General features: G+C 55.6%; 1 protein-coding gene across 2 annotated transcripts; it reads right to left on the bottom strand.

The window, feature by feature from the left end:
- Positions 1-223: 223 nt before the first annotated feature.
- Positions 224-25,271, bottom strand: LOC141929065 (proton-coupled amino acid transporter 1-like). Of its 2 annotated transcripts, XM_074838125.1 has the most exons (11): positions 25,148-25,271; positions 21,267-21,414; positions 20,454-20,544; positions 19,207-19,295; positions 18,875-18,970; positions 18,061-18,145; positions 14,871-15,089; positions 14,523-14,621; positions 12,878-13,044; positions 6,656-6,825; positions 224-3,103 (listed from the first exon to the last, which is right to left on the bottom strand). In XM_074838125.1, the coding sequence occupies exons 2-11, from the start codon at positions 21,407-21,409 to the stop codon at positions 2,835-2,837; spliced, it is 1,428 nt and encodes a 475-aa protein (XP_074694226.1). In that variant the 5' UTR covers positions 21,410-21,414; positions 25,148-25,271; the 3' UTR covers positions 224-2,834. The 2 variants fall into 2 exon arrangements, with proteins under 2 accessions (XP_074694226.1, XP_074694225.1); XM_074838124.1 differs by lacking the exon at positions 25,148-25,271 and having other exon boundaries at positions 21,267-21,428.
- Between the last annotated feature and the right edge of the window lie 263 nt (positions 25,272-25,534).

Raw genomic sequence — 25,534 nt, 5'->3', positions numbered from 1 at the left:
CCTCCCCTAGCCCTTGTATTTGCAAAAAGAGAAAAAAAGAAGAGGAAACAAAAAGGGAAATGAGTCCCAGAGGCTGTAGCATGTCCACACAGCCACACCACTGTTCCATCCAGCCTGGCACAGCACAGTCCCCCTTGGAGACCCCCAGACCTGCCTGGGCCAGGCCCTGCCAGGTAGTTTTACACCTGCCTCGTGGAAGAGAAACCCTCATCTCACACCCCAGAACCTTTTCACGTAAAAAATAGATCATATTTATTGATTAAAGTAAGATACATGATTCAGGTGCAGCACCAGCTCTTGCACTGGGCAGCTACACACGCTGTACGCTGACAATATCCATAGGCACGAGACATGTACATTAATCATTTCTATATTTACAGTTTCCTTGGTTACAGAGCAGCCTACAATACACAAGTGTCAAGTTTTCGTGTCCATCGGGTCCTGTGTCAGGTCCTCCTGGCTCGGCAGAGCCCCTCACACCGCGTGCCCCACCAGCACCTGTGGCCCCATCTCCAAACACCCCCTGCTCTCCCTGACAGAAGTGAAGAACTGCAAAAAACATTTAATGCTGTGATATCCCAGTCTCCTTGGAAATGAGGTCTTCACCACTGATTGCAAAGTGAGTTTGGATGCATGGGGCCCTTCTAGCAAACCCACTGATGCCCAGTGCCAGGCTGGGGACATGCCCTGGCACACAGGTGTCCCCCAAAACGTGGCCAGCCTTCTCGTGGGGTACCAACAGAGCTGGGGGCAAGCATCAGACGTCCCCTGCTCCTCACAGCACGCCCTGCTCTGCCAAGGGTGACATTTCTGCACTCAAACCCAGCCCCCAAGGGCCACGCCAGGGTCAGTACACAGCGATGGATGTGAATATTGCACTTCTCCTGTCCACGGCATGCCCTGGAGCCCCCCCACCTCCCAGACCCGGGTGTTTGCCCTCTATCCCCGTGGTGTCCTCCAGATAGAGGATTTGACTTAAAGCTTTGCTCTGGTCAGGTCCAAGAGATGCTGGAGCAGGCCAAAAGCTTTACCAGCACAGACTTGGAGGAGACGAAGCGAGCACCAAGAGATGCAGCAAGCAGATGAGGGGCTGGAAAGGAGCAGCGATGTGGCACAGACCTACCCTGCACCTGGTCACGGGTCCGTGTACCGGCACAGGGCACCCAAAGCAGAGCCAGCAAAGGGGACACAGTGCAAGACACTAACATACCACACATGGAGGAGGCAGGCTGCAGGGACACTGCTCTGCACAGCCTTCTCCTCCCAGAAGCGGGTCAAACACCAAAAATAACCCCAAGCCTCACTCATCCTCCATCAAAGACAGGAACGCAGCCTGCCAGGGCTATATTCACACTCCTTTTCCACACCGCCAGCAGCCTTTGCCCACCCGCAGGGAGACAGGGCTGCAGCAGGATGCAGGGATAAAGGCTCCCCAAAGGAAGCCACCAGCATCTGGGAGATGCTGCGTTAGCAGGGAGGAGTTTGGCCGACACAGGGTTGCAGAGGGGCGGCTCAGCCAAAACCTTTTTGCACCTCTAGTAAAAGACATCCCGTGGAGGATGCATTTGCTCTCTTGTCCTGAAAAAAAAAAAAGAAATCCAGCAGAAAGGCAAGGAAACTCTTTAGGGAGGAAGCTGGGCTCACTAAGAGGAAGGAAAGCAGCAGCGTACTGGGGACCGGGGACCGTTCCCCCCAGGCATGCACCAGCCACAACGCAAGAAGCAACAGGAGCACAGGGAGAAGCACCAGAGCCGCATCCTACCAGAGGACAGGAGCTGGGACAGAGGCAGAGAACACAGAGGGAGTGAGACCAGGAGAGAAAGAGGAAAAAAAAAAAATAGTATGGGTTTTTTGTGTGTGATTTGACATTCAGTGTCAGCCTGCAAACGCAGCCGGAGCGTGCCAGGGCCAGCTCGGGCACTGTAAACAAGGTGATGTGTTTTTGCGGCGTGTGGGCAGCACACGGTGAGCCCCGGGGACACCACGTCCCGTGCAGGGAGGGGGCTCACAGCCCAAGGTGACTGGCTCGGACCCTCGTTATGGCAGAGCCAATTCGTTCTCCGCACGCCTCGGTTCTCTAACGCCACGCGTTAGGTATGTGCGTTAGATGGGGAAAAAAGAAGTGTCACTACTGAAAGCGTGGACCAGGGTCCAGCAAACCCTCCCAGGCCAGGGAGGTGCCGTGCCCAGTGCCCAGCTCCAGGCCCTGCTCAGCCCCGAGGTGGCTGGAAACAGCGCCGGAGCAGGGCAGGAGCCAATGCCCATGTCTGGGGATCCCACCACGGGAGAGCTGGGGGGTCCCAGGATGCTCCACACCTTGGTGGCTCTGCCCACCCTCCCCACAAGGCTGGGGTGGGGAAGCAGCTCCACGCTTTCCAACCTGAGCTGAGGTTTCTCTGTTGCTGTAAAAATAAAGTGCTGAGGGGGAAAAAAAAACTGGCACAAAAAAGAGCAGTCCCTGTTCCCCGCCCTGACTGAAGGAACGGGGGATATACAGAAAGGTTGGGATTTAAAAAAATAAAATAAAATCAAAATCTACATCCCTGGGATTCCTCACCTCTCAGAGTGACTATTTACAGGTGCCCAGAGAGCTGTTTTGCTGTATCACCACCGAAAAGCCCCCAGGGAAGCCACTGCCCCAGCCCAGAGCCCAGCACGGGACCCCGCGGCAGAGGGGCGGCCACAGTGGGGGGTGGCCCCGTCCTCTCGCAGGCCAAAGCCACCGTGATTCCCAAGAGGAGAGGGGAGGCCATTCCCAGGGGACCAGCAGCACCCAGTGCCTGTGTGCCCCCAGCATGGCATCCGGAGGGGCCGGCAGGGCAGGGGGGGGCCCGTCACTGCACCATGACACTGGTGCTGTTCACAACGGCAGCGGCGGGCGCTATCAGCTCCACCAGCGCCTCGTACGTCCCCACCACGAAGCCCACGAAGCCGAAGAGGCTGATGGCGATGTCCTTGGCCACAACAATGGGGTGGATGCCTTCTGTATAGTAGGTGGCAATCTCCAGCAGTGGGGGGAAGATGAGAGCCAGGGCGCTGCTGCTGACGGAGCCCACCAACGAAATGACGATGTCCAGGCGCGGGATGAGGATGGCCAGAACACCTGGAGAAGGAGCAGACATGGCGTTAGTGCTGCCGGCTCCCAGGCAGCGGAGACCCTCTTCCCCCGAGTCAAAGCGAGCAAAAACCCACCACAGGGATGCCATCTGCTTGAATCACACCTCTGCCCTTTTCCCTGACACAAGAGCTTTGAAGACGTGGCTGCGTATTTTTCCAGCAACTCCTCCCCAACAAGCCATTAAGCCGTTACACTGAGTTAACAAAGCGCAGCTCGCAGACGAAAACTCTTTTTGTCGCCCTGGGCACCACCGTAGCAAGCTCCGGGGCTGAGCGGGAAGGGTGCCCCGGCAAACAGAGACCGCTGGCAGAAGAATGGCTGTGGGCAACGCCAGCCCCCCTCGTGAGAGCCAGCACTCCTGCTCCCCACACCTGGGGAGCTGTAAAGCCTCAGAAACCCCATAAAAGCAGGAGATGGGAGGAAAAAATCCATCTCTCCCCCCACCCCGAATAAATCCTTGTGGTTTGCATGTGTTTAGAGCTGCTCCAGGAGCAGAGCACCTACGGCACAGCCCCGGGGAGAACATTTGTTCGGCAAAAACTGCAGCCAAGGAAAATCCCCCTGGGAGACTTCTGACAGCTCGAACTTAGCGGTGCAAACTCCGGCATATTCCTGCTCCTCCTGCTCGGAGCCAGGGGACGACGGAGGGATGGTGCCTTCTCCTTCCAGCCAGCCACAGCCACCACCTCTGGGCTCCGCTCGGGTCACCGCAGTGTTGGCGTTTGGGGAGCAGATCTCAAGTAAAGGATCGTCCAGATTCCGTTTTGCAACCAGGAGCGGTGGCCCTCGGGATGCTCATGCACCGAGCAAGCTCCCCATCCACGGCAACCTCAGCATTCAAGAGCATCGCTGCTGCTTTTTGGTCAAACAAAGCCAGAGGAAAAGGCAACCCGAGCTTTGCACAACAGAAGAGCATCCTCTGCAAGCAAAGCAGACTTCAGCATCAAGAGAAATAAATTGGTTTATTGCTTTGAAAGTTCTGCTTAGAAATAGGAGACACCTAGAACCGTGGCAGCTACAGCTGTGGTGAAGGGTCACCTCAGGGCTCCTTACCAGGGGGATTTGTTCACTCCCTGGCAATCAGCTACAGGCAAGAGGCTGTTGGAGCCTCCCTGAGCCAAACATCACCCACGGCACCGCAGGAGATGGAAGGCTTGGGAGGCTGACAGCAGGCAAAGACACAAAAAGGAGATTCTCCTGCACATCACCACTACTCCAGCCCTGCTGTCATCTGAATAAGCCTAGAGACAAACCATCCCTCCACCATGGGAAACAGCAGCAAAGATTCCTGCTGAGCTGACCTGGAGGAAGTTTATCCCAGTGCTCAGCCCTGCACAGAGGCAAAGGAGCACTCTGCCAGGTCTCTGCTGCAAGCAGCATCCCTGCTCCGGCAGCCTGTGGGGAGAGCAGAGCAGCCGACCACCAACAGCATCCTCAGCCCACCCCACACCACTCTTTGGACTCAAAGTAAACAAAATTATTAACCCTCCTCTAAAACAAGCAGAACTGAAGCACCAGCTGCAGTCCTCAGCCTCCAGGGGCAACGGTCGTGCTTTCCACAGGTATTAATTCAAAGGGTTTTTAAGTGTGCTGGTTTTGAAGTCTAAGCTTAAAAGACACCCATACACCAAATTGCATCCTCTCTTTGGGAGCCAAAGCCATGATGCGGGCTTGTTCCGCGGCCACGCAATCATCCGATGAATATTCATGCAACCCCCCTAATTGCTTTTATCCTCACCAACAGCCGCAGCCATCTCTTACATGGAAGGGTAAGGGGAGGTACAAAGGAACCAGCATCCTTCCACCAACACCTCCGCTGCCTCCCTACCCCTAAACGGGAGGGCACAGCCACTGCCAGTGCCTAAAGCCATCCCATCACTCCAAGCCTTCGCTTCCCTGGCCAGGCAAACCCCAACACCCTCTGGGAGAGGCTCCCATCCCACAAGCAGGCTCTGAGTCCAACCACAGCACCAGGGTGGCCAGAGCACATGGTCCAGCACAGCAGGATTTCATCCCTGCACTGTCCCTCCAGCTACAGGCGTCGAGGCAGAGCACTGCTTCAGGAACTCAGCACAGAGTGGTGGGGTTTTTTTTGGCTTTGCCCACCTCTGTTAATGCAGCACTTCTGGCTCATCGTTAACAAGAGCCCAGAAACCAGCAGCACCCCGCTCTCAGCCAGCTTCACCCTCCTCAAGTTAGCACCACGCTCCTCTCAAACCCAAACCAAAGCCAGCTGAGATGCAGGGCCAGGTCCCTGATGCTCAACTCTGGTGCATCAGCAGCGTCAAGCCAAGGAGAAAAGCTCTTTTTCAGCAGGTGACGCCGGGGAGCTCAGTCAAGCGTCTCAGCTGTGCTGACAACAGCAAGGATTTAGCCTTTGGGAATCAAAGCCAGCCAAAATCAGATACTCCTGCACCTGCTTTGCTCCACACCTTTCCCAAGGTCCACCAGGCTCAAGCCCAGCAGCCCGCTCCACCACAGCCTCACCCCAGGCTCCAAACACCATCAAGGGAAATCACAGAATCATTCAAGTTGGAAAAGACCCTTGGGATTACGAGTCCAACCCTCAGCCCTACTCTACAAAGTTCTCCCCTACACCACATCCCCCAACATCTCATCTAAACGACCCTTAAACACATCCAGGGATGGTGACGCCGTCCCCTCTTGTTCTGTCACTAATAACCTGTGAGAAGAGACCAGCACCAACCTCTACAATGTCCTTTCAGGTAGTTGTAGAGAGTGATGAGGTCTCCCCTCAGCCTTCTCCTCCTCAAACTAAACAGTCCCAGCTCCCTCAATCGCTCCTCATAGGATTTGTTCTCCAGGCCCTTCCTTGCCCTCCTCTGCACTCATTCCAGCACCTCGATATCTCTGTCGCATTGAGGTGCCCAAAAAAAAAAACACTTTGAGGCTGATCCAGCCAGACCTGCCCTGCAGCACGCTCCGCACCCCAGCAGACTGCCACGGGCACACTGGGGCTTTGGTTATGGGTCATGTACCATTGTCTGCTGTGCTACACGCTGCGATGAATGTGTGTGTACAAGGACACCCGTTCCCTCGTGGCCTGCGGCCCTTCTGCAGCCGTGCCCCCGTCACGCAGGCATGAGGAGCCTGGCTGCACACTGCCTACACAGAACAGCCTCCAGTCTGGGCTGCCCTGGCTCCAGACCAGGTGCTGGGAGTGTTTTGTACAAAGCTTGATGGGACTCAATGGCCCCAAAAAGTGCCATCAGGGGGACTCCAGGCCCAAGGCTCCACGGGGATCTGCGACCTCCAAATGATCTGGGAAGTTTACTACTCCTCCACTCAGAAGACTGGTCTCATACAGAGGGGGCAGAGGACCACTGCTGCTGCTCCTTGGAGGCCACCATGGCCTACTGGCTTGCATCAGCAAGGTCCAGGGGACTCCCTGCTGTGAGGCTTTAGCAGCAGGAGGCAGCAAGGCAAGGGGCGAAGGCTCTCAGCACCACCAGCCCACAGGAGGAAAGAGGTGCCACATCCTCATAGAGGAACTCAAACAAGCTGCTTTCTACTCACAGGTCACGCTGACCAGGACCACCCTGAGGAGCAGGTTGACCAGCCAGCCCCAGCGCTCCGACACTCGGGCGATGAGGGGAGGGATGATGATCTCGGCGGGCACATAGAACTGCACGGCGTACGTGAAGAAAATCCCAAAGGAGAAGAGCAGCTTGACAGCTTGGTACAGCCTGCAAACAAGAAGGAGGAGACCCAGTGAGACATACTCTTGCTCCAGCCCCCGCGCATCAACGGCAGAAAGTAGAAGCAGAATGCTCTGCCAAGAAGGACTTTTGTGTCCTGAACACTTTCCTGGAAAATTAGTGGTGATGCATTCAATCCACAGAGGCCCTTCTTGGGCAAGAGATAGCAAGGAGACAGCGCAACCTCCATGCTGTGGCAACACATTCCCCCACACCTAATCAGAGCCTTTAGTCTTGGCTTTGCATAAGGAATCATCAGGTCAGGAGTTGGGCCAGCAGCCTCTCAAGTGCTGTCTCCCCTTGGCAAAACTCATGGGAACAGATATTGAGAGCTATTTGAAAAAACAACCAAAAAAACCCCCAAAAAACGACAAACCACTGTCCTGTTCCTAACTCATTCAAAGGCACAGGGAAAGTTGAGGTGTCCTTGGCCAAGGGAGCGGGAGCCCAACTTGTTCCTCAACAAGTTAAGGCACCTACCCACATTTCTAGATGCTCAGGTGTGCCACACTGCCCTTGGCTGCACAAAGTCCCCCAGGTACCTTGCTCCCTGTGTAGATACAGGCTCTGTACCACCCTCTCCACTTGACCAGGCTGGACTCTGCAAGGTCCGCAGTGACACCGGGTGGCCTTCATGACTGCCCCCCACAGACAACACCCAAATACCCACCAGCACCAGTACTGCCAAGCACCTGCAATCCTGACTTTTGGCCAGTGACCCAGAATGAAGTTGCATCCATCACCCATCCCCAGAGGTTCCTCACCTTGACCTTCACTAACAAAATCCAGCCTCTGAGCTGAAGGAAGAAAAAAACCCTCCTTTTCTCCTATTTGTAACCATCTAGATTTTATTCTCCATCTTAAAACAGGAGACGAAGAGTATCTTCGAAGAGGCTTATCAGCTGCAGCCATGAATAGTTCACAGATTTCTATTACTGTTTGGCTTCTGAGGAGGGAGAAAAGGACAGCACTGCAGGGATAAGTCTGGGCTTACAAAGCAAATGCAATGAAAACGTCACCACTGCCACCTGCAACTCAACCTCCTCCATAAAACAAAAAAGAGCAGCTATTTTTGGAATGCTGCATAATACATGTTTGGGGGCAAGACAGTTAAAAGAGCAGTTTGGGCTGAGCAGAAGGAAGGCAGAGTGCAGACATGCTGCAAACAGCACCTTAGGCTCACCCCGAGACAGATCTCCCACATCCCAGATCCTACAGCGATGCAGTGGGGGGGCAAGCGTGGCTGCAGGAGAGCGCCTGTCACAGATGGCCAGAAAGCCACCTTCAAGCCTCATCTCTGTCCTCTCCAAAAGAGAAGTGACATCACATATGATCCCACCCATTCCCCAACTCAAGATGTGCTGACCAAGCAAGATACATGGGTCCTGGCCATACCACATGGGTAAATATGAAGTGGATCCAAGCTGAAGAAGGTATTTGGCTCCTCCTGCCTTCTTATACACTTTTACCTTCTTTGGGCCCAAGCCAGTGTCCCTCTGTGCTGGCTCTCAGCATCCAGCTGCTACAACAACAGTCTCAAACCAGAGAAGTCCAAGTACTCACATGCAAGACAACTTTGAACACTGGTGGCAAAGTCTGGTGGAGTCAAACACTTCCCACAATCGCGGGGGATGGCATTAGGGATCACCTAAGTGAATGGGGCATTATGCAAGTCCGTGGGACCAGATCAGATGTATTCAAGGTTGTGAGCAACATCAGCCTGAAGCCACTTTATCATCTTTAAAAGAGCAGGGTGATCAGGGTCCCACTGCCTGGGAAGAAGAATCATATCCACCATCAAGAGGGAATGAAGGGATGAGGGAAGCTACAGGCTAATCAGCCTCACCTCGATCCCCAGAAAAGTATGGGCTATGTCCTCCTAGCATCCATTTCCAGGCACATATTGGACAGAGTGAACAGTCAGTGGGAATTTGCCAACGGGCAATCATGGGAATATCCTCATCAGGGACCTGGATGAGCTCTCAGCAACCCAGAGCATGCTCTCAGCAAATTCCCAAGACCAAATTGGAGGGGATGGCTGACACACCTTGAAGCAGAACCTAAACAACATGGTGGCACGGGCAAAGTTCAAATGCAAACACAAAATCCCACACATGGGAAGGGCTGAGGCCCAGCTTCCCATCTGGCTAGGAGAATAGAACCTGGAGGTCTTGGCAAACTGAACATGAGGCAGCAGCAGGACCTTGCAGTGATTAAGGTCAATCACATACCAGGCTGTGTTAGCAAAAGCATAGCCAGCAGGTTAAGGGTAGGGATTATTCTCTTGTCTGGGGCTTGGGAAGCTGCATCTTCAGTATTGTGTCCAGTCTTGAGACTCCCAGGACAGGACAGACATTGACCTACCAGAGCAAGTTGAGTGGGGGCTACTAAAATAGTTGGGGCTGGAGCACATGACGTACAGGGAGAGGCTGCGAGACCTGGGCTTGTTCAGCACGAAGAGAAGGTTAAGGGGGATGTTACTACTGTCTTCAGCTACCTAATAGGAGGGCACAGAGAAGACAGACAGCGTCTTCTCGGAGTTGCACAGTAGAAGAACCAGGGACAACGGGACAGAGCTGCATCCCAATAGGCAAGCTAAGCACCAGAACAAGGGCCTGGAGAGGTGGGGAACCTCCCTCCTTACTGATATTCAGAATGTAAGTTGGCCCTGCTTTGAGCAGGTGGGTGGACCCGATGATCTCCTGATGCCCTCTCCAACCTGAGTTAACCTGTGATTCCATAGGCAAGCTAAAGACAAAGCTATCACAGAGTCCAGAGTGCGCCCACTCAGCCACACATGACTTGAGTGCACGGTAGCCTTGAGCCACCTACCCCATGGCCTGCATATCTTATCGTTGTGTTTTCAGTTAAGTGATGCTGTAAAGCCATAAAGTGCTCGAGGGCAATCCACGATTAAGAGATGTTATTAAAAAAGGTACAGAAGAAGGTTGGGTACCAATCCTGTACAGGTCAGGAACCAGGACAACAAGCTCAAAGGGCATTTTAAATATCAACAAGAGGAAGAGCTCAAGCGCTAACCTTGACCACCAGAAAACACGGGTCCACACAGGGCCCTGGAGAGCCACTGCTCTGCCAATCACAGCAACCACCTGCTTAACCCAGCGAGCTACACCAGGCCATCCCAACAACCTGCAAGAAATGGCATACCTTCCTTTGGCCGTAAGCTCTGTCATGACCTCCCTCCAACTGGCCATACGCAACCAAACATCTTCCCCCTCGCTACAGCATTTCTTCACTCTTCAGATGGTGGGGTGAAGCAACCCTTCTGAGGAGGGATTTCTGCATAGCAGTGCGGTATTTTGGAGGCCTGGTTAGATGGGGCACTGGGAACCGACACACTCCTCATTTGAGGAAGCTGCGGTTAAAGAGAAATGAGGCTGGAAAAGTCCTTAGTCATCCTGTAACTCAACGATTCCTGACACGTTCATCCAATCTGTTCTAGAGACCTCCACGCAACAGCTACAGCCAAGGAAGGATGCAGCATGTCTGCCACAATCCTCACCTTGTCTTCAACGCCACAGGCAAATCCCATGACTTCTCACCCACAGTCCTTATGACCAGCTTCTGCAGCCCAACATCTTTTACTGCTGGGGAGAAAACCCGCAGGCAAAGTAGGATGGGCAAAACACTCATTTCAAGAGCAAGTCCTCACCCATCACCTACAGTTTAATGCATGGGAATACAGCGGTCAAGGCTTTAGCCCACATATCCCAGCCCTCACTTTAGATAACTCATTTCCAAGTCCAATATTTACAGCCTCCATCGAATGTTCTGCCAGGAAGCAACATGCACAAACACTGAAGTGTTTTGCCTGCTGAGTCACAAGGACCGCAGCATGCCTTCCCCAGAAGCAGCCCGCAGGAGCCCTGCCACGTGCCCAGGCTTCCCCGGGCGCTGCTTCCAAAGGGCTCTTCTCACTATCTGAAAAACCCTACAGTTATTTTCAGAAAAGTACTTTAACATAAAGTGTGGATACTCCTAGAAACATGTATTTGAAATAGGGTCTTTCTGTAGCCTAGCTAGTCACAGAAATCCCATTACCCTCTTCTAAAGGAAGGTCATCCTTTAGAGCAAACATTTCCCGCAGAAGCCCCTGGGCAGCATTACAGGTCAGCAGATGTCATTACAGGCTGTGGCGTTATCTGGTGCCCTGCAGAGCCCAAGACCTGGATCTAACCTGCCTTCCACCTTCAGGAGAAGCAGCAGCATTTCATCGCCTCCTCACCTCATTTCAGCTTGCTGAGCAGATAGGATTCACACCTCCTGTGCTTGGGACGGTGGGGTTCAGAGCTCCCTACAATACAGGCACGTTTTGCCACCAGCCCCATCCCTCCTCGCTGAGAGCAGAGCTCCCAGCCCCTGCAGGGGACAAAGCTGGGCTCTCCGTAGGGCCGAGACCTTCTACCACACCGACACCAATATCCAGCAGCTCAGTCACTACACAGATCCAGCATGAATGAAAGTCCATGCACTCAAATTGAAAAAAACCCACATAGCAATAATTAAAGCAAAGCAGGTTCTATTTTCTTAAAAAAATCTTTGCTTTCTCCAGAGCCCCAGCTATGCAGCTCAACAAGGTCAGCATGTGGAAACCGACCAGTGACTCAAAATTTGAGTCCTACCCACATTCACTTCAAGAGGGGTGAAGAGGCAGCAAGACACACTGCAGTGATGGGCAGCTGCTACCAGCAGAGAGGATGGGCTGGGGAGGGGGACAGGCACCCCCAGCTCAAATTCTCACTCTGGTCTCTTGCAGGATTTTAAAGCCAGCAGAGACATCGAAGAGAAACTGTTGAACTTCAGAGTGCTCCTAGGCAAACCCAGAGAAACTGTGTTGCCACAGGACAGCTTTCCAAGAAGCCTCATGGCATCAAAGCCAACCCTCAGCCCCAGCTCCGCACCGAGGCGCAGGTGCTGCCGTGCAAGTGGTACCTCTGCAGTGCAGAGAAGAGCTTCTCTCCAGCTCCTCCTCGCCTGTCAGCACCATGTCCTGCCACACAGACACCCCAAAGCAGCGTGTCGTAAGAACCAAGAGAGATGAGTTTTTTCAAGACTTTCTCAAATAGTCCCAAGCAGAGCAAGCTGGAAAAGACATTTGTTCTCTATATTTGCGTGTTCCACACTTCTTGTCCGAAAGGCAAGAGAAACTACTTGCAATTCTGCTCTGGGATGAATATGGGGCTGTGACACTGAGCAACCACCACCCCCAGGACAGACCAGCACACAGCTCAGTCAGCTGCTGCAACAGCCACCAGCCCTGGAAAGAGGAGAAATAACCCCTCCGGGTAAGCAGGTACAGCGTCAGGCCACATGTATTTCCACAGGGCTCCAGCCAGAGACCGGAGCATCTCAAGAGGCCTTGCTGGATCCCAGAAGAGGACAAACAGGTTTGGGGAGCTGCAGAGCTTGGCCCCCATGGGAAGGAAGGGGTATGCTCACAGCACCAGCACTCACAGGCAAAGCGCCGCCTCGAGCTGAGCTGCATCCAGGCAAAACACGGAGCCCAGGAGTGGGAGTTGGAGCTCCGGGGCTGCAAACAAGCAGCCCATGTGTGGAGACATCACATCTCACCCCCCCTTGGAGCTCCCAGGTTTGGGTTCAGTTTTCCATGTGCTTCATTTGGGAAAGAGAAGCAGTTTTTCCACTGTTCAATGACCTTCCAATATGGAAGGGTTGTGTTCAACAGCTGCCAGTCATAGTGCTGTTTAGCACCCGAAAAGAGACCACAAGGCTCCAAGAAAAAGGCAGGAGCTGCATCTACCCAGGCAAGGACCACCAGGGACCCCGAGGAAGAAGCCTGAGCTGCAGAGCCAAGACCAAGCTCAGACACCGCAGCAATGAGCCTCACCACCCCATGCATCAGACAACCCTTGACAAGCTCCTTTGGACAGTTTGATTACAGCATGTTTGATCCTTCCCCAAGCTCACCCAGATTAGTTCTCCTAAGGAACGACATCCCCCACTGCCCCATCTCCTGCCTCCTTGGCCAGGACCCTCCTCCCTCACCCCTGGGACTCACCAGCAGTTGGGCAGGTTGAGGGTTATGCTGGCCTGAATGTCTGCCCCGAAGCGCAGGTACCCCAGGACGCTCAGGCTGATGTACAAGATGGTGACAATGGTCATCCCCACGTAGAGGATGACTGGGAACTGCCGGGGGTTCTTCATCTTGTTTTCCAAAGGCAATACCTGTGAAAGGAGGAGGAAGAGGAGGATGACAGAGCAGCAGGTTTTCCCTGTTCCTCTATACCCCTCAGCCCCAGAAAGCAGGAGAGGCAGCCCCATGGCCAAGCATAGCCCCCCATGCCAGGGGATGGGATGGTCACACGTGGAGCCCAGAGAACCCAGCTGAAAAAGCCTGGAGATCTGATTTCTGTGCTCCCATTCGAGACCTTCACACTTGGCATGGCAAGTCTCCAGCAAGGTCACTCACGGCCTTGCCTTAATGAAGGGACCTGCTCCCTCCCCGTGGCAGGAGCTGTGCCCATTGGTGCCTGGCCTTTTGGGGCGATGCAATCTGCCCCATACCTTGGTTGCATTACACTCTGCACCCCAAAACAGCACAGCCATGCCCACTGGGACAGGCCCATCATGTTACATTGTCTTATTTTCCCCAGCAGACCCTGGATAGACCAAGACACCTTCTCCTCTCCTATCAAGTTTGAATGGACAGATTTCAACTGGGCAGGACAATAAAAAAAAAAAGGAAGGACAAAGGCAAGTCCCTCACCTCTATACTACTAACACTCGCTTTCAAATATAGGACCTCAGCAAACATTTTTATAGCTGTCCTTGAGTGGTAGGGATTCCAAGAAGAGACAGAGTGGCAGAGCTGGCGAGGAGGCAGGACCAGAAAAGCTTTTATTTGCTTCTCCATCTCCAAGCCATGCGAGGAAGAGAGCATTTGTGCCTCACTGACAGCAAGAGCCCTCTGCCCTGGGCACAGCATTCAGTAAACACTCCTCCTGTAATGGATTTGGCCCTCTCCAGCCCTGTGTTTATATAGCCACCGTATATTAAGAGATGAAAACATTTTTTTCTCCTTTGAAGGGAGCTCCCAGAAGCAACCCACAACATCTTAGGGAGCCATTAAGCTCTCCACCCACCCACCCAGCTTTTTTCACAGACACAGCCAGCCTATTTACAGCGTCTTGTATGAGAGGCACATGCAAATCCAGCCCCACGGCAGGCTGGAGCCACGTGGCTGCCGAAGGGAGATCTCGGTGCCTCCGCAGCAGGGTGGGAAGGAACGGATCACATTTTTTTGTCACGGTTTTTGGCCTCCCACTTAGGCAGCTTCAGGATCCAGCTTGGTAACAAGACTCAGGACGATTCCTCGACCGCAGGTTAGCCAGCAGAGCCAAAGGCAGCTGCCAGTGCAATTCCCAGCAGAGCCCAATCTACTGCCAGATACAGCCACCTTCAAAGCAGCAACCAACCTCCTGAGGTTTGGAGCATGTGCTCCTCCAGCCTCAGATGGAAGCAACGGGGTTTGACCCAGGAGATAGCCTGGAGGCTAAAGCTAACAGCATCATCCAGAATTTGGGCTACCGTCAGAGAAGTTCATCTGCAAATACAGCTGCAACACAGAGCAGGTGCTGCAGCAAGCCCGAGCATGGGCTGAGCCTCCTTTGCAGGCAGCCCCGCTGCCACACGCCGAGACTTACCACCCCAATGCCTTCGAAAGCGAAGATCGCGGTGCCAAAAAACAGAGGGTAGGTCTTCCAGGCTGCTGCTAGAGGCAGGTCACTGGGATCAGGAATGTCCTGGAAAAAAGCCCACGCAGAGTTCAGATGCAGGGTGGATGGGGAGGATGGGGAGGACCTGCCCTGCTCCCATCGCTCCCTGTCACAGCCCCACGCCGCAGGGGAAGCCCTGTGGAGCAGAGGGTAACTGCTGTGCCCACGGGAGCGAGCAGCACCCCACGGCATGCAGACACCCCACTGCTGAGCTCCCTCCACATGCCAAAACATGGGACATCACAGAAATGACAGAGTGGAGTCATATGCACGTACCCGGACGATGTACTGGTAGATCACAACAAGGCTGACAAGCATGGCCACGTTGGCCAGCATGGAGAAGATGGACAGGACCTTGAGGTTCTGGATGAACGTGAGCAACACCACAAAAGGCAGGATGGAAAGCATGTATAGCCGGGAGTCCATGGTGGGGGTCATGACCACTGTCCTGTTCGGGCTGCAGTCATTGGTGGTCCCATTTGCTGCAGATATGACCTGGGGAAGCACAGGAAGGCTTGATGAACAGAATCACAGAATCATCGAGGTTGGAAAAGACATTGAAGATCATCCAGTCCAACTATTAACCTAACACTGACCATTCTCAACTCTACCAGATCCCTCAGCACTGGGTCAACCCGACTCTTAAAGCTCTCCAGGGATGGGGGTTCCCTCCCTGCCCTGGGCAGCCCATTCCAACGCCCAACAACCCCTTCTGCAAAGAAATCCTTCCTAATATCCAGTCTAAACCTTCCCTGGCACAGCTTGAGGCCATTCCCTCTTGTCATGTCGCTTGTTCCTTGGTTCAAGAGACTCATCCCCCCTCCCTGCACCCTCCTTTCAGGTAGTTGTAGAGGGCGATGAGGTCTCCCCTCAGCCTCCTCTTCTCCAAACTAAACCCCCCCAGTTCCCTCAGCCGCTCCCCATCAGACCTGTGCTCCAGACCCTGCACCAGCTCCGTTGCCCTTCTCTGGACACACTCGAGTCATTCAATGTCCTTTCTGGAGTGAGGGGCCCAAAACTGAACACAGTAATTGAGGTGCAGCCTCACCAGTGCAGAGTACAGGGGTAAGATCCCTTCCCTGTCCCTGCTGGCCACGCTATTTCTGATACAAGCCAGGATGCCATTGGCCTTCTTGGCCACCTGGATACACTGCTGGCTCATGTTCAGCCGGCTGTCAGTCAACACCCCCAGGTCCCTCTCTGACTGGCAGCTCTCCAGCCACTCCTCCCCAAGCCTGTAGCGCTGCTGGGGGTTGGTGTGGCCCAAGTGCAGCACCCAGCATTTGGCCTTATTGAAACTCCTACAGCTGGCCTTTGCCCATCGCTCCAGCCTGTCCAGATCTCTCTGTAGAGGTCTGAGAGTCACACAGGTCTGAGAGCCACAGATCTTGGCAGCCCAACCCGGGTGGGTCAGAATACTACCCCATCAGCTCACTTTCAACACAGCTAGTCAATTAAAATCAAAGCAACACGGGTTTTCAAGTAGTTTCAAAGCAAATCCCTGTTACCTTGCTAGGAGCAGAGGTGGGACTAGCTACAGCATCTGAGCTGAGACAGCAAACCCTGCCCGAGCCCAGGCTCACTGAGCACGCAAACCCGGCAGCCGAGCACGCCAAGGGCAGAGGCTGGTTTGCGCTGCCCACCAGTTGAGAAGAGAGGAAAAAGGCATTAAGTGTTGTTTCCTCAAGGGTCCTTTTCCTCTGTCAGCACCACTTTACACTCAACATCACATATGCCTTCAGTCACCCAGTGCCCTGTTCCCAGGTGAGGACATATGGAAGCTACTGCTGGCCCCCAACTTTGCTTTCTTCATAGGAAATCATCCTTTCTTTGGGGTCTTTCATTCCAAAGGCACTCCAGGCCACATGCTCACCTCTAGGGACAGTTCTGCCCCTGGAAATGGATGGCTGAGCCATCCCTCCCAAGAGCATGGGCACACTGTGGATTAACCAACACAACCACGACCAAGCTGGTTTGGGTACCAGGTGCCGTCTGGCCACTGCAGCAAAGAACTGCCTGCAAACTAATTTAGCCTGCTCTGGAGCGAGTTGTGCCCCAGAGGAGAGGCTAAAGAGTTTCTGCACAAATCAGCATCCTCCGTGGAAGAGGGCAGTGCAGAGCCATGCACCCACAGGGCAGCACTGCTCGAGCCCCAGCCTGCCCTGCCTCTCTGTGGCTTGCTCCAAAGCCATTTTCCAAACCAAAGCTCTGTCCAGCACAGCAGCACCTTGCCCAAGGTACCACCTGCACCACTGATCTCCATCTAACACACTATTCCCCACCACAAAAGGAAACAAGCAGTGCTCCCCTCCCCACATCCAAAAAAATCCAAAACTGAAGCCAAGCATGAAGTTTCCCAGCTATGGCCTAAAATAGGTTGGATTTGCAGATTTTTGCAAATTTGCCTTATGGCTTGAGCCAGCCTTCAGGTTCTGCTGCAAGGGGCCCGGCAAAAAGAAGCCCACCTTGAAACAGCAGCAAGGAGCCGTTCGTGGGGAGCAGGGGGGCAGCAGCAGCCCGGCCCCATGCACACACCCTGCTCGCTCCTGCTCTCAGGGCTGCTGGCGTCAGATCACAGATGTTCACCCATTTCCTACTCCCAGCCATCCCACAGGGCAGCACAAAGGGAATCCCCTCAGTTGCTGCTTCTCCTGGAGCGGAGGCAGAGCCAGCACCTCCAGCACCCACTGGCAGAGCCCCCCCCCTTGCTCCCCTGGGAACCACCTCTGGGGCTGAGGGGCATCAGGGAAGAGCTGATGAAGGGCACGGCCGCAGCTGTAGCGACCAGACCACGCTGCAAGAGCAGGAGCACACGGGGGAACAATGCTGAGCGGCGCCTGCGAGGCACTGAGCTGGCAGAGGCTGGGAACAGGGACTTGTTATTCCCAGTTTCTTACAGAGCAGGAGCCAGCCAAGCAGTTCAGGGTTTCTGTTTATTTCCTTCTGACACCTGGCAGAAGGAAACTCTTTCCCTAAAGATGTAATTAAGCTCCAGAGCCACAGGATGAGGAAAGAAACTGGAATGCAAACAGGTCTGAGAAAGGGAGAAGAGAGGTTCACAGCAGGTCCTGGTACCCACATGTTACCATCTACACAGAGCATCAATAAACCCATTAACCACGGTGGGCAGGGCATCAAAGGCACAGTCCCTCTGCTGTCACCTCCCTCCTGCCTTCCCTCACCAGGAACAGCCCCCACTTCCCCTGGGTGACACGGACGGCTCCAGCGCCTCTGCACATGGAGCAAAGTCATTGGGACTCTCAGAAAAACCTGCCCTCTTTGAACAGGAAAACCAATCCTCCAAAACACCCGGGCAGAGGAGCAGTACCTTCCTGAGCAGCATCAGGTACAGAAACCAGACCTTTGGTGGAGAACAGGGCCGTGACACAGGAGCTAAGAACAACCCAAGCACCTCCACACCCTCTCTCACCTTCCCCTTGCTCACGAAGGAGGGAGCAAGTCTAACCTGTTTCAGATTGTCAGCCAGAAAGACAAAGTACACGCAGCAGAAACCCAACTGAGTGACGATCAGGAAAAGTCCCACTACACGCCTAGAATAGAAAAAAGACCATTCGTTAGCCAGGCCACACAGAAATAAGAGCCCACTTGGGTTGCTTGGGGCTGCACTCCAATGCTGCAGCGATGCTGCTCTCCCCAGGGGTTGAGGTGTGCAGGTCAGAGCACGCCCAGCTGCCTTCTCCTCGATGATCAGGAGACAGGACCATACCTCCATCTAACCTCGCAGACCTCAGGCTCTCCAGTGTCCCCCTCCCATCCCCTCCATAGGGTCAGGACCAGTCTCAGGAGGAAACTCTCCTGCTTGGGTTTAGCATCTCCAGTCCACTGAATTGTCACAGCTGGAGACAACACTCCCCAGACACAGGAATAGGTGGATGTTCCCAGCATCTGATGTGCAATGATCTGTGTGATATGGGACATCCACAGGGCTGGAGCATCCCTGGGAGCAGCCAATAGACATGCTCAGTGTCTAACTAGACGGGCCAGCACTGCAGTACATGTTATTTACCCCTTTGTTATGCTGTGGAAACTTATTTCACCCACTCCTTTAGTATAAGCCACATCTGGCTGGGGAAAGGACTGAGTCAAAGACTTCAATGTTACCCCCGGGGGACACTGAGCGCTCAGGGTGGATGAGCCAAATAACATTTTATGTCACTTGAACTCATCTGCCAACACAGCTCAGAGACCAGCCAGCTCTTCTGTCCCAGCTGCAGCACGTTGGGCTTAAAGACCCCTGCCTGGAGCAGGGGAACAGGTACCTTCCCCAGATGGCATGTGTCCGCAGCCATGCGCTGGGAGTTGACTCCAGCCCATACACCACAGCACCCCCGTAGTCCAAAAACTGCTTCTGGAACCTGTCCAGAGAAGAAGGAGAGAAGGGACGTCACACCAGCCCCGTCTGCTGGTTCCCAAGGCAAATGATGATATTAATGGGAAAACAGTTCCTGTGAAAAGCCCAGAAGCAGTTCCCGACGGAGGCTTCAACACAGACAACTTGCTGCTGGGAGGCTTCAGAAAAACCACAAGGCTTCTTGGGAAGGAAGAAAGGGCCGTAGGAGCAGCAGTGCCAAGAAGGGGAGTTGCTCCTTACCTGTAGCAGAAGTGATGGGCACATTTCACCAGGATGCCCATGCAGTGCACAGCCACGACTCCCATCACCAGCAGGCTCACAGGACCCAGCTGCAGGGGAAGAGAGGGGGAAGGCTGCACTCTGATGGCCAAAGGCAGAGCTGCACGATGAGATTTACTGCCAGACAAAACTCCACCGGCTCGGTGAGCCGAAACACCGCTGGAGGCTGAACGGAGCTCAGGTGCTGCTCCTGGGAACCGGCCCCCCTGCCCCAGGACCAAGAAACCCCACAGAGAGCCACGCGCTTGGCAGGAATGATGCAAAAGAAGCAAGTTGGGGCAGTTTGGGCATAGCAAAGCGCTTCCAGGATTGTTTTTCAAATGATCTTGCATACCCCTATTATACAGGTGACAAAGAGGTCATGGTCTGGACAAAGGAAATCGAGTTTTCTTTTTTAACTATTTTTATCTTTTCAATCTGAGCAATGGGAACGCTGCATTGCTGAGTGACGAAACCCAGAGCAGAGCAGCAAGGTGCCCCCACCTCTCACACAGATGACAGTTGCTGGGGCACGATACAGACACAGAGGAGCTGCTTGGGACAGAAGCAGGGGGGAGGTGTGACAGCGGCTGGAGGCTGCTGTTTGACCTCCAAGTGTGACCTCAGGCAGCAAAGCTGCATCACATCCACTGACCCCAGAGCTGCGAGGCTGGGCCAGCCCACGTGAAACCCCACAGAGGGAAGCACGCCACCCTCCCCCATCACCAGCCTTAACCACTGACTGATGGGGCTCGTCACGTGTGTGCTGTGCTCACAGGACCCTCAGGAGACACACAGAATGCTCAGCACGGACCAACTGGGACAAACTAAGGTGGAGGCCATGCTGAACCTGCCATGAGCAGGGTGAGGAGATGCCACCGGAGCACAGCACGGCGTGTTTTGGGAGAAAGGGGCTGATGCTGCAGAAGCCAGGGAGTGCAGAAGCAGGGACCCAGCACCCTGCCCGACCCCAGCAGAGCAAACCACAGCCCCGACTCGCACGCTGAACTCCTCGAGACCAGCCAGCACAAGGCAGGAGCGACAAGAACAGTCTCAGCAGCAAATGAAGCAAGCCACAGAGCCCAGGGTGCAAAAGCTCACAAGCTGCTGAGCACCAAGAGGCATCTCGGCAGGGAGTCGAGCCCTAACAGCATCCACACAAGCTGCCCAACGCCCTGAGGTGACTCTGCCCCACAGCTCCCACACAGCAGGGCTGAGAGCTGCCTTACCAGGATGCCGGCGTTCTTCACAGCCAGAGGCAGCCCCAGCAGCCCTGTGCCAATATTCCCCTTCAGGAGGTGGATCAGGGTCTGGTACCACCTGAGAGAGAAAAGATGCGTTAGCAGATGCCCGCACACCCACCACGCACAGCCTCAGCCCTCGGCTCATGTTGCTCAGGGTCCAGCAGCTCTGAGCTGCTGTGGGAAATGCACACGGAGGTCCAGATCCCGTCCCCTGAACCCAGCTCAGCCCAGTAGGAGTGAGGAAGGACTAGAGGCAGACTCAGCAAACAGATTTTGGGTGGGCATTCACAGAACCAGGTTTGAGGCAAAATCCAGCGCGAGCGCAGCTCAGCACTGAGCAACTGCACAACAAGAGAGTCTCCGAGTTGAAGGTCTTGGTCTCCACCGGGCAGACACAGCATCCTCTGCCCAAGTTAGTGAATAAGGCACAAAGAAGCCCTCAGGGCATGGCTCAACATGCCCACATACCCTCTGAAGCTGGACATGCTGTTTGCTTGCCACAGCTCCCCATCACACCTAGCTGGAGCGGGTGAATATTGGAAAAAGCATCAAACACTGCCCACTGCCAGCAAGGCCAGCTTCACCAGAGAGTGACACTGAGGCAGCTGATCTCTTGGTGTCATCACCCCATGGAGGCAGGGCCACAGCTCTGCCCTTGCCACCCCCAGAAGGGATTCCCCATAAAACCACAGCTCCACCATCCTCCAGCAAAGCTGGCAGGCAGCAGGGAGCCACCATTACCTCCTCCACCCTCCCCAGGTGCTGGGCCAGCCGGGCAGGGAAGGAAACATCACTCACGTTGTGCCGTTGGCCTCCCCAAAGCGCTGGTAGGACTCAGGGTGGGCGAAACCGTTCATGCCACCGGGCGGGCTCCCCTCCGGCGTGACGTCCGTGGAGCTGTAGTCGTTGTAGTCCTCGCTGCGGAGGCGCCGGGTGGACATGGTCCCTGTGGAGGGAGCTGCATTAGGGGTGCCCAGCTCGACAGCCCCCTTCTCGGGCTCCTTGGGGTCAGCCATCACGCAGAGACCTGCTGGTACTGCCAGAGCAAGGTCTCCTCCAGGGCTTTTATACACGCTCCCGCCCAAGCAATCACGGAGCTGGCATGTCCTAAGGTCAAGGGTGCATGGCACATTCCCACTGGCTCTTCCTGCAGGTTCGTGCCCCCGTTTTGGGCACACCCAGGCGGGACGGGCTCAGGATCCTGCAGGCAGAGCCTGGATGTGACCCGCTTTGCGACAGGCAAGGGACCTGTGTACCCCTGCTCCAAGGGTGGTGAGTGTGGCACCACAGCCACAGGCAGCAGGGCAGGGAGGGACATGCTGGCAGCGTGCAGGGCTGGCAAGAGGATGCCCAGGAAAGAGCATTTAGCACTATTAACCCACACACAGTTTGCTGCAAGGGAACAGCTTGCTCTTGCCAGGGAAGAGAAAGTTTCCTAACTTCTTTTTAAAGACTTTTTACTAAAAAGAATAAAAAAAAATTGATTACACTCCATCCAGCAGGAGCATGGTCCACGTGCTGACTGCAAACCACCCGCCCCAAAGGTTTCACAGCCATGGAGGTGCCTACAGGACTAAGGGGCTTCCCAGGATGAGGCACCTGCACAACCCAGAGTTCTTGCTCCAGCAAAAACCCCGGCAGGGTCCTGCAAGCCAGGAGCAGGGGCACAAGCCCTCACCAAGGACACAAGCCTCCTGCCTTCGGCTGGAAAGCAGTCAGCTGGTTTAATTCCCACACGTGCCCTGAAGAGCTTCTGCACAGCCTGCCGCTCCCTTCCCAAAAAAAGCCTTTGCTTCCTCCAGCCCCCCAGCCGCACCCAGCACCCCGAATGCCCCCCAGGAAGGAGAACCAGAGGCAGGGAAATTATCCATCAGGCTCCTGCCACACAGCCTGGTGACTCAGTCCTGCCCCAAGACTCTTCTGGGGTGTCATGCCCCAGGCATCACCCCCACCCCAGCAGTCCCAGTCCTTCCTGGAGCTGGTGGGGAGCTGGGATGGGGCCAAGCGGAAGCAGTAGAGAAATATCGCTACTGCAGACGGGCTTGTTTCCTGCCAGAGGGCTCCTCGAGCGCCTGCCAGGTCACGCGAGCACCCGCAGGATGTGGTCCCAGCACAGACCTAAATGTTTGGCTGTGCAGGGAAAGCTCAGCCCAGGCTGCTCGAGTCCTGCTCCATCCCCAGAGCCCCCAGGCACTCCCCCCCTCCCAGCACCGCTCTCTGCAAACCTGGCTGCTGCCTTCAAAAACAAGCCAAGAGCTGTAACTGCTGGGAGGGTCCGGCCTTGCAACCAGAGGGGAAGCAGGGAGCAAAAGGGACTTTGCTCAACTCTGGATGCTTGCTTCAGATCCCAGCAGCTCGGGAGCAGTTACTCAGGCCACAACAACGCTACTTTATTTCCTGAAGCACCAGGCAACACCGGCAGCAGAAAGCAGGGCCAGTCCATCCTGCGCAACACCAGCCTCCAGAGCAGCAGTGAGCCCGGCTGGCAGGCAGGCAGGCACTCCGGAGCCGAAGGCAGCACATGCATCACTCCTGCCCAGCCTCCTCCCTCCCAGCCGGGCCACGTAATCATGCCCTGAACCGGCTCCACCGCAGGCAGGGCCATCTGGAGAGGCAGGGACCGGGAAGAGCGGCAGCATTAGTTTACAGAAGGAAAGCGTTAGAAGCTTTTTGTCATCAGTGACAGGCCCGAGGGGCAAGGGTGAGGTTTGGGAGGTTTTGCCAAGCATCAAGGGCTGGTTGTGGGCAAGGACAGCAGGCAGAGAGGGTGCCAGGGTTGGGTGAGGCATGGATAACCCCTCCCCAAAGATGGCCTGCACGTTATCTGAACTACCCAACAGCGACGTCCCCCAGATAAAACAGCACGGTTACATCAGTCTGCCTGATCGCTCCCCGTGATTTTTTTTTTTTTTTTTCCCCAAGCAGGCCCAGCTGCTTTTTGCTTTGAAGAGCCAAGGAAATGCGTTCATCATGACTTGCCTTCTTTGTGGCTGGATTAAAGGTTGCATAGCAGCAGGGAGCGAGCACTCAGCTCCCCGTGATCAACAAGAAGCTGCTGCAAAACTTGTCTCATCCACACAATGAATATTTCAAACTGAAGCAAAACCCCACTACATCATTTCCTCATCATTACAAAGAGCAAAGACAGGAACAGTCACATTTGGTTTCCACTTTAAATCCAACTCCTCGGCCACTTTCATGTGCATTTTTTTTTTCCCCCTACACACACTAGCAATTTCATTATTGTGAGTGAAGCGCCTAGGAAAGCTGGTCGGGGGGGGTCAGGGTGACAGCAATTTGTCCCTTAGAGTGACAACCCCACGCCAGAAGTCAAAAGCAAGATGCAACTTGCTGCTGACCCTGACAGCTCTCGCCAGCTGAGCAGGGGCTGCATGCAGAACGGACAATATGAAATCTTTTGGAAAAGTGAGCTGCACAGCAAAACTCACTGCCGCTTCCCTTAACGCGTGTTGAATCCTTTATTTCCAGAGTGCTGCTTGTAACTGGTCTCAGTGTGACACAAGTGACAGCTGACACTGCCAGATCCCCCTCCCGCCTTGCCCCACTCCCCTGCCTGCAGGACACCTCCCAGACACGACAGCTGCACCCCCACAGCATCAGCCTCTCGTTCCTGTTACCTGGTGTTCCCGCAGTCCCAGAGACACCCCCAGACTGCGCTTCGCAGCATGGCCTGGTCCCCCCAGCCTGGCTTCTCCCCACAGGGAGGCTGCTCAGCACAAACCCCCCCCCCAAGTCCCCGCAGCTCCTGCCCCAGCCACGCTGTGCTGCCCCACTCCCCCTCCACCCTGTGCCCCCACACAGCAGCACAGCTGCACCCCACAGAGCACAGGGCTTCCTGCACCCTCCAGCTTGCCCTCCTCGCAGCACCCCGCACCCTTGCCAGCACCTCACACCTTGTGCACACTGAGGTGGGGATGTGCACCCCCACACACACTGCACAGCACTCCCAGACACTCTGAGGGGAACCCCGCAGGCTGCCAGCACCCCCACAGGGCACCACCAGCACACACCCCTGGGTACCCACACAGGGTCTAGGCTGGCCCATACACTTACTATGTCTCTGGGCACCCTGAGACACTGCTGCTGGCTGCCAGGACCCCCAGGGACCCCCGGGCACCCCTGCAAGCTGACAGCACCCCTTGGCACCCACTCAGGCTCTGAGCATCACACACACACGGCCACATATACGGGCTACCAGCACCCCCAAGCTCCCCTGAGCACCCACGCGGGCTGCCAGCACGCTTCTGCACCCCTGAGCACCCATGCTTGATGAGAGCCGCCCCACGGACGGGTGGGCCCCCGCAAGCTGCCAGCACCCCTCTGCACCCACTCAGGCTCTGAGCATCACACACACACCCAGCCACGTATAAGGGCTGTCAGCGCGCCCAAGCTCCCCTGAGCACCCACGCGGGATGCCAGCTCACTCCTGCACCCCTGAGCACCCACGCGGGTTACCAACACCCCCGGGACGCCGCGCACCCACGCAGACTGCCAGCCCCCTCCCCTCCCCGCGTCCCTGGGCACCCCGCGGGCTGCCGGCACCCCCCGCGCATCCCTGAGCAGCCCCGCACGCTGACAGCCGGCTGAGAGCCCCCCTCCCGCACCCCCACGGGCCGCCAGCCCCCCGTTCCGCCGCCGCCCCCCGCCCGGGCTCGCACCTCGCCGCCGCCGCCCCGCGCCGCGCGGCCCCCGCCGGGCCCGCTCCCTCGGCCGCGCCGTCACGTGACAACCGGCTCAGCTGACAGCGGCGCCGCGCATGCGCACAGAGCGCGGTGAAGGCGCGGGGCGGGGCGGAAGGGCGGGGCGGGGCACTGCGGCGCCGCCTGGCGGACGGGCTGCGGGGCGGGCAATGTCCCGCTGCCACGAGTGGCGTAAATACGGGCACGGCAGAGCCCTGAACCCCTCCACGCGTGGGCAACGAGGAGCATCCCCCCGCCGTGGGGCTATTCCTTAGGCAGGGCCTGCAGAGCAAGGCAGGCTGGCAGGTGTCAGGGAGTGACCCCCCCTGAGAGCCCCAGCGTGGGCTGTGCCCCCCCCCGGGCAGG

Source organism: Strix aluco, chromosome 13, assembly GCF_031877795.1.
Source record: "Strix aluco isolate bStrAlu1 chromosome 13, bStrAlu1.hap1, whole genome shotgun sequence".
Taxonomy (NCBI): Eukaryota; Metazoa; Chordata; class Aves; order Strigiformes; family Strigidae; genus Strix; species Strix aluco.
The sequence above is the reverse complement of the archived record's forward strand: the minus strand, read 5'-3'. Positions and strand labels throughout refer to the sequence as shown.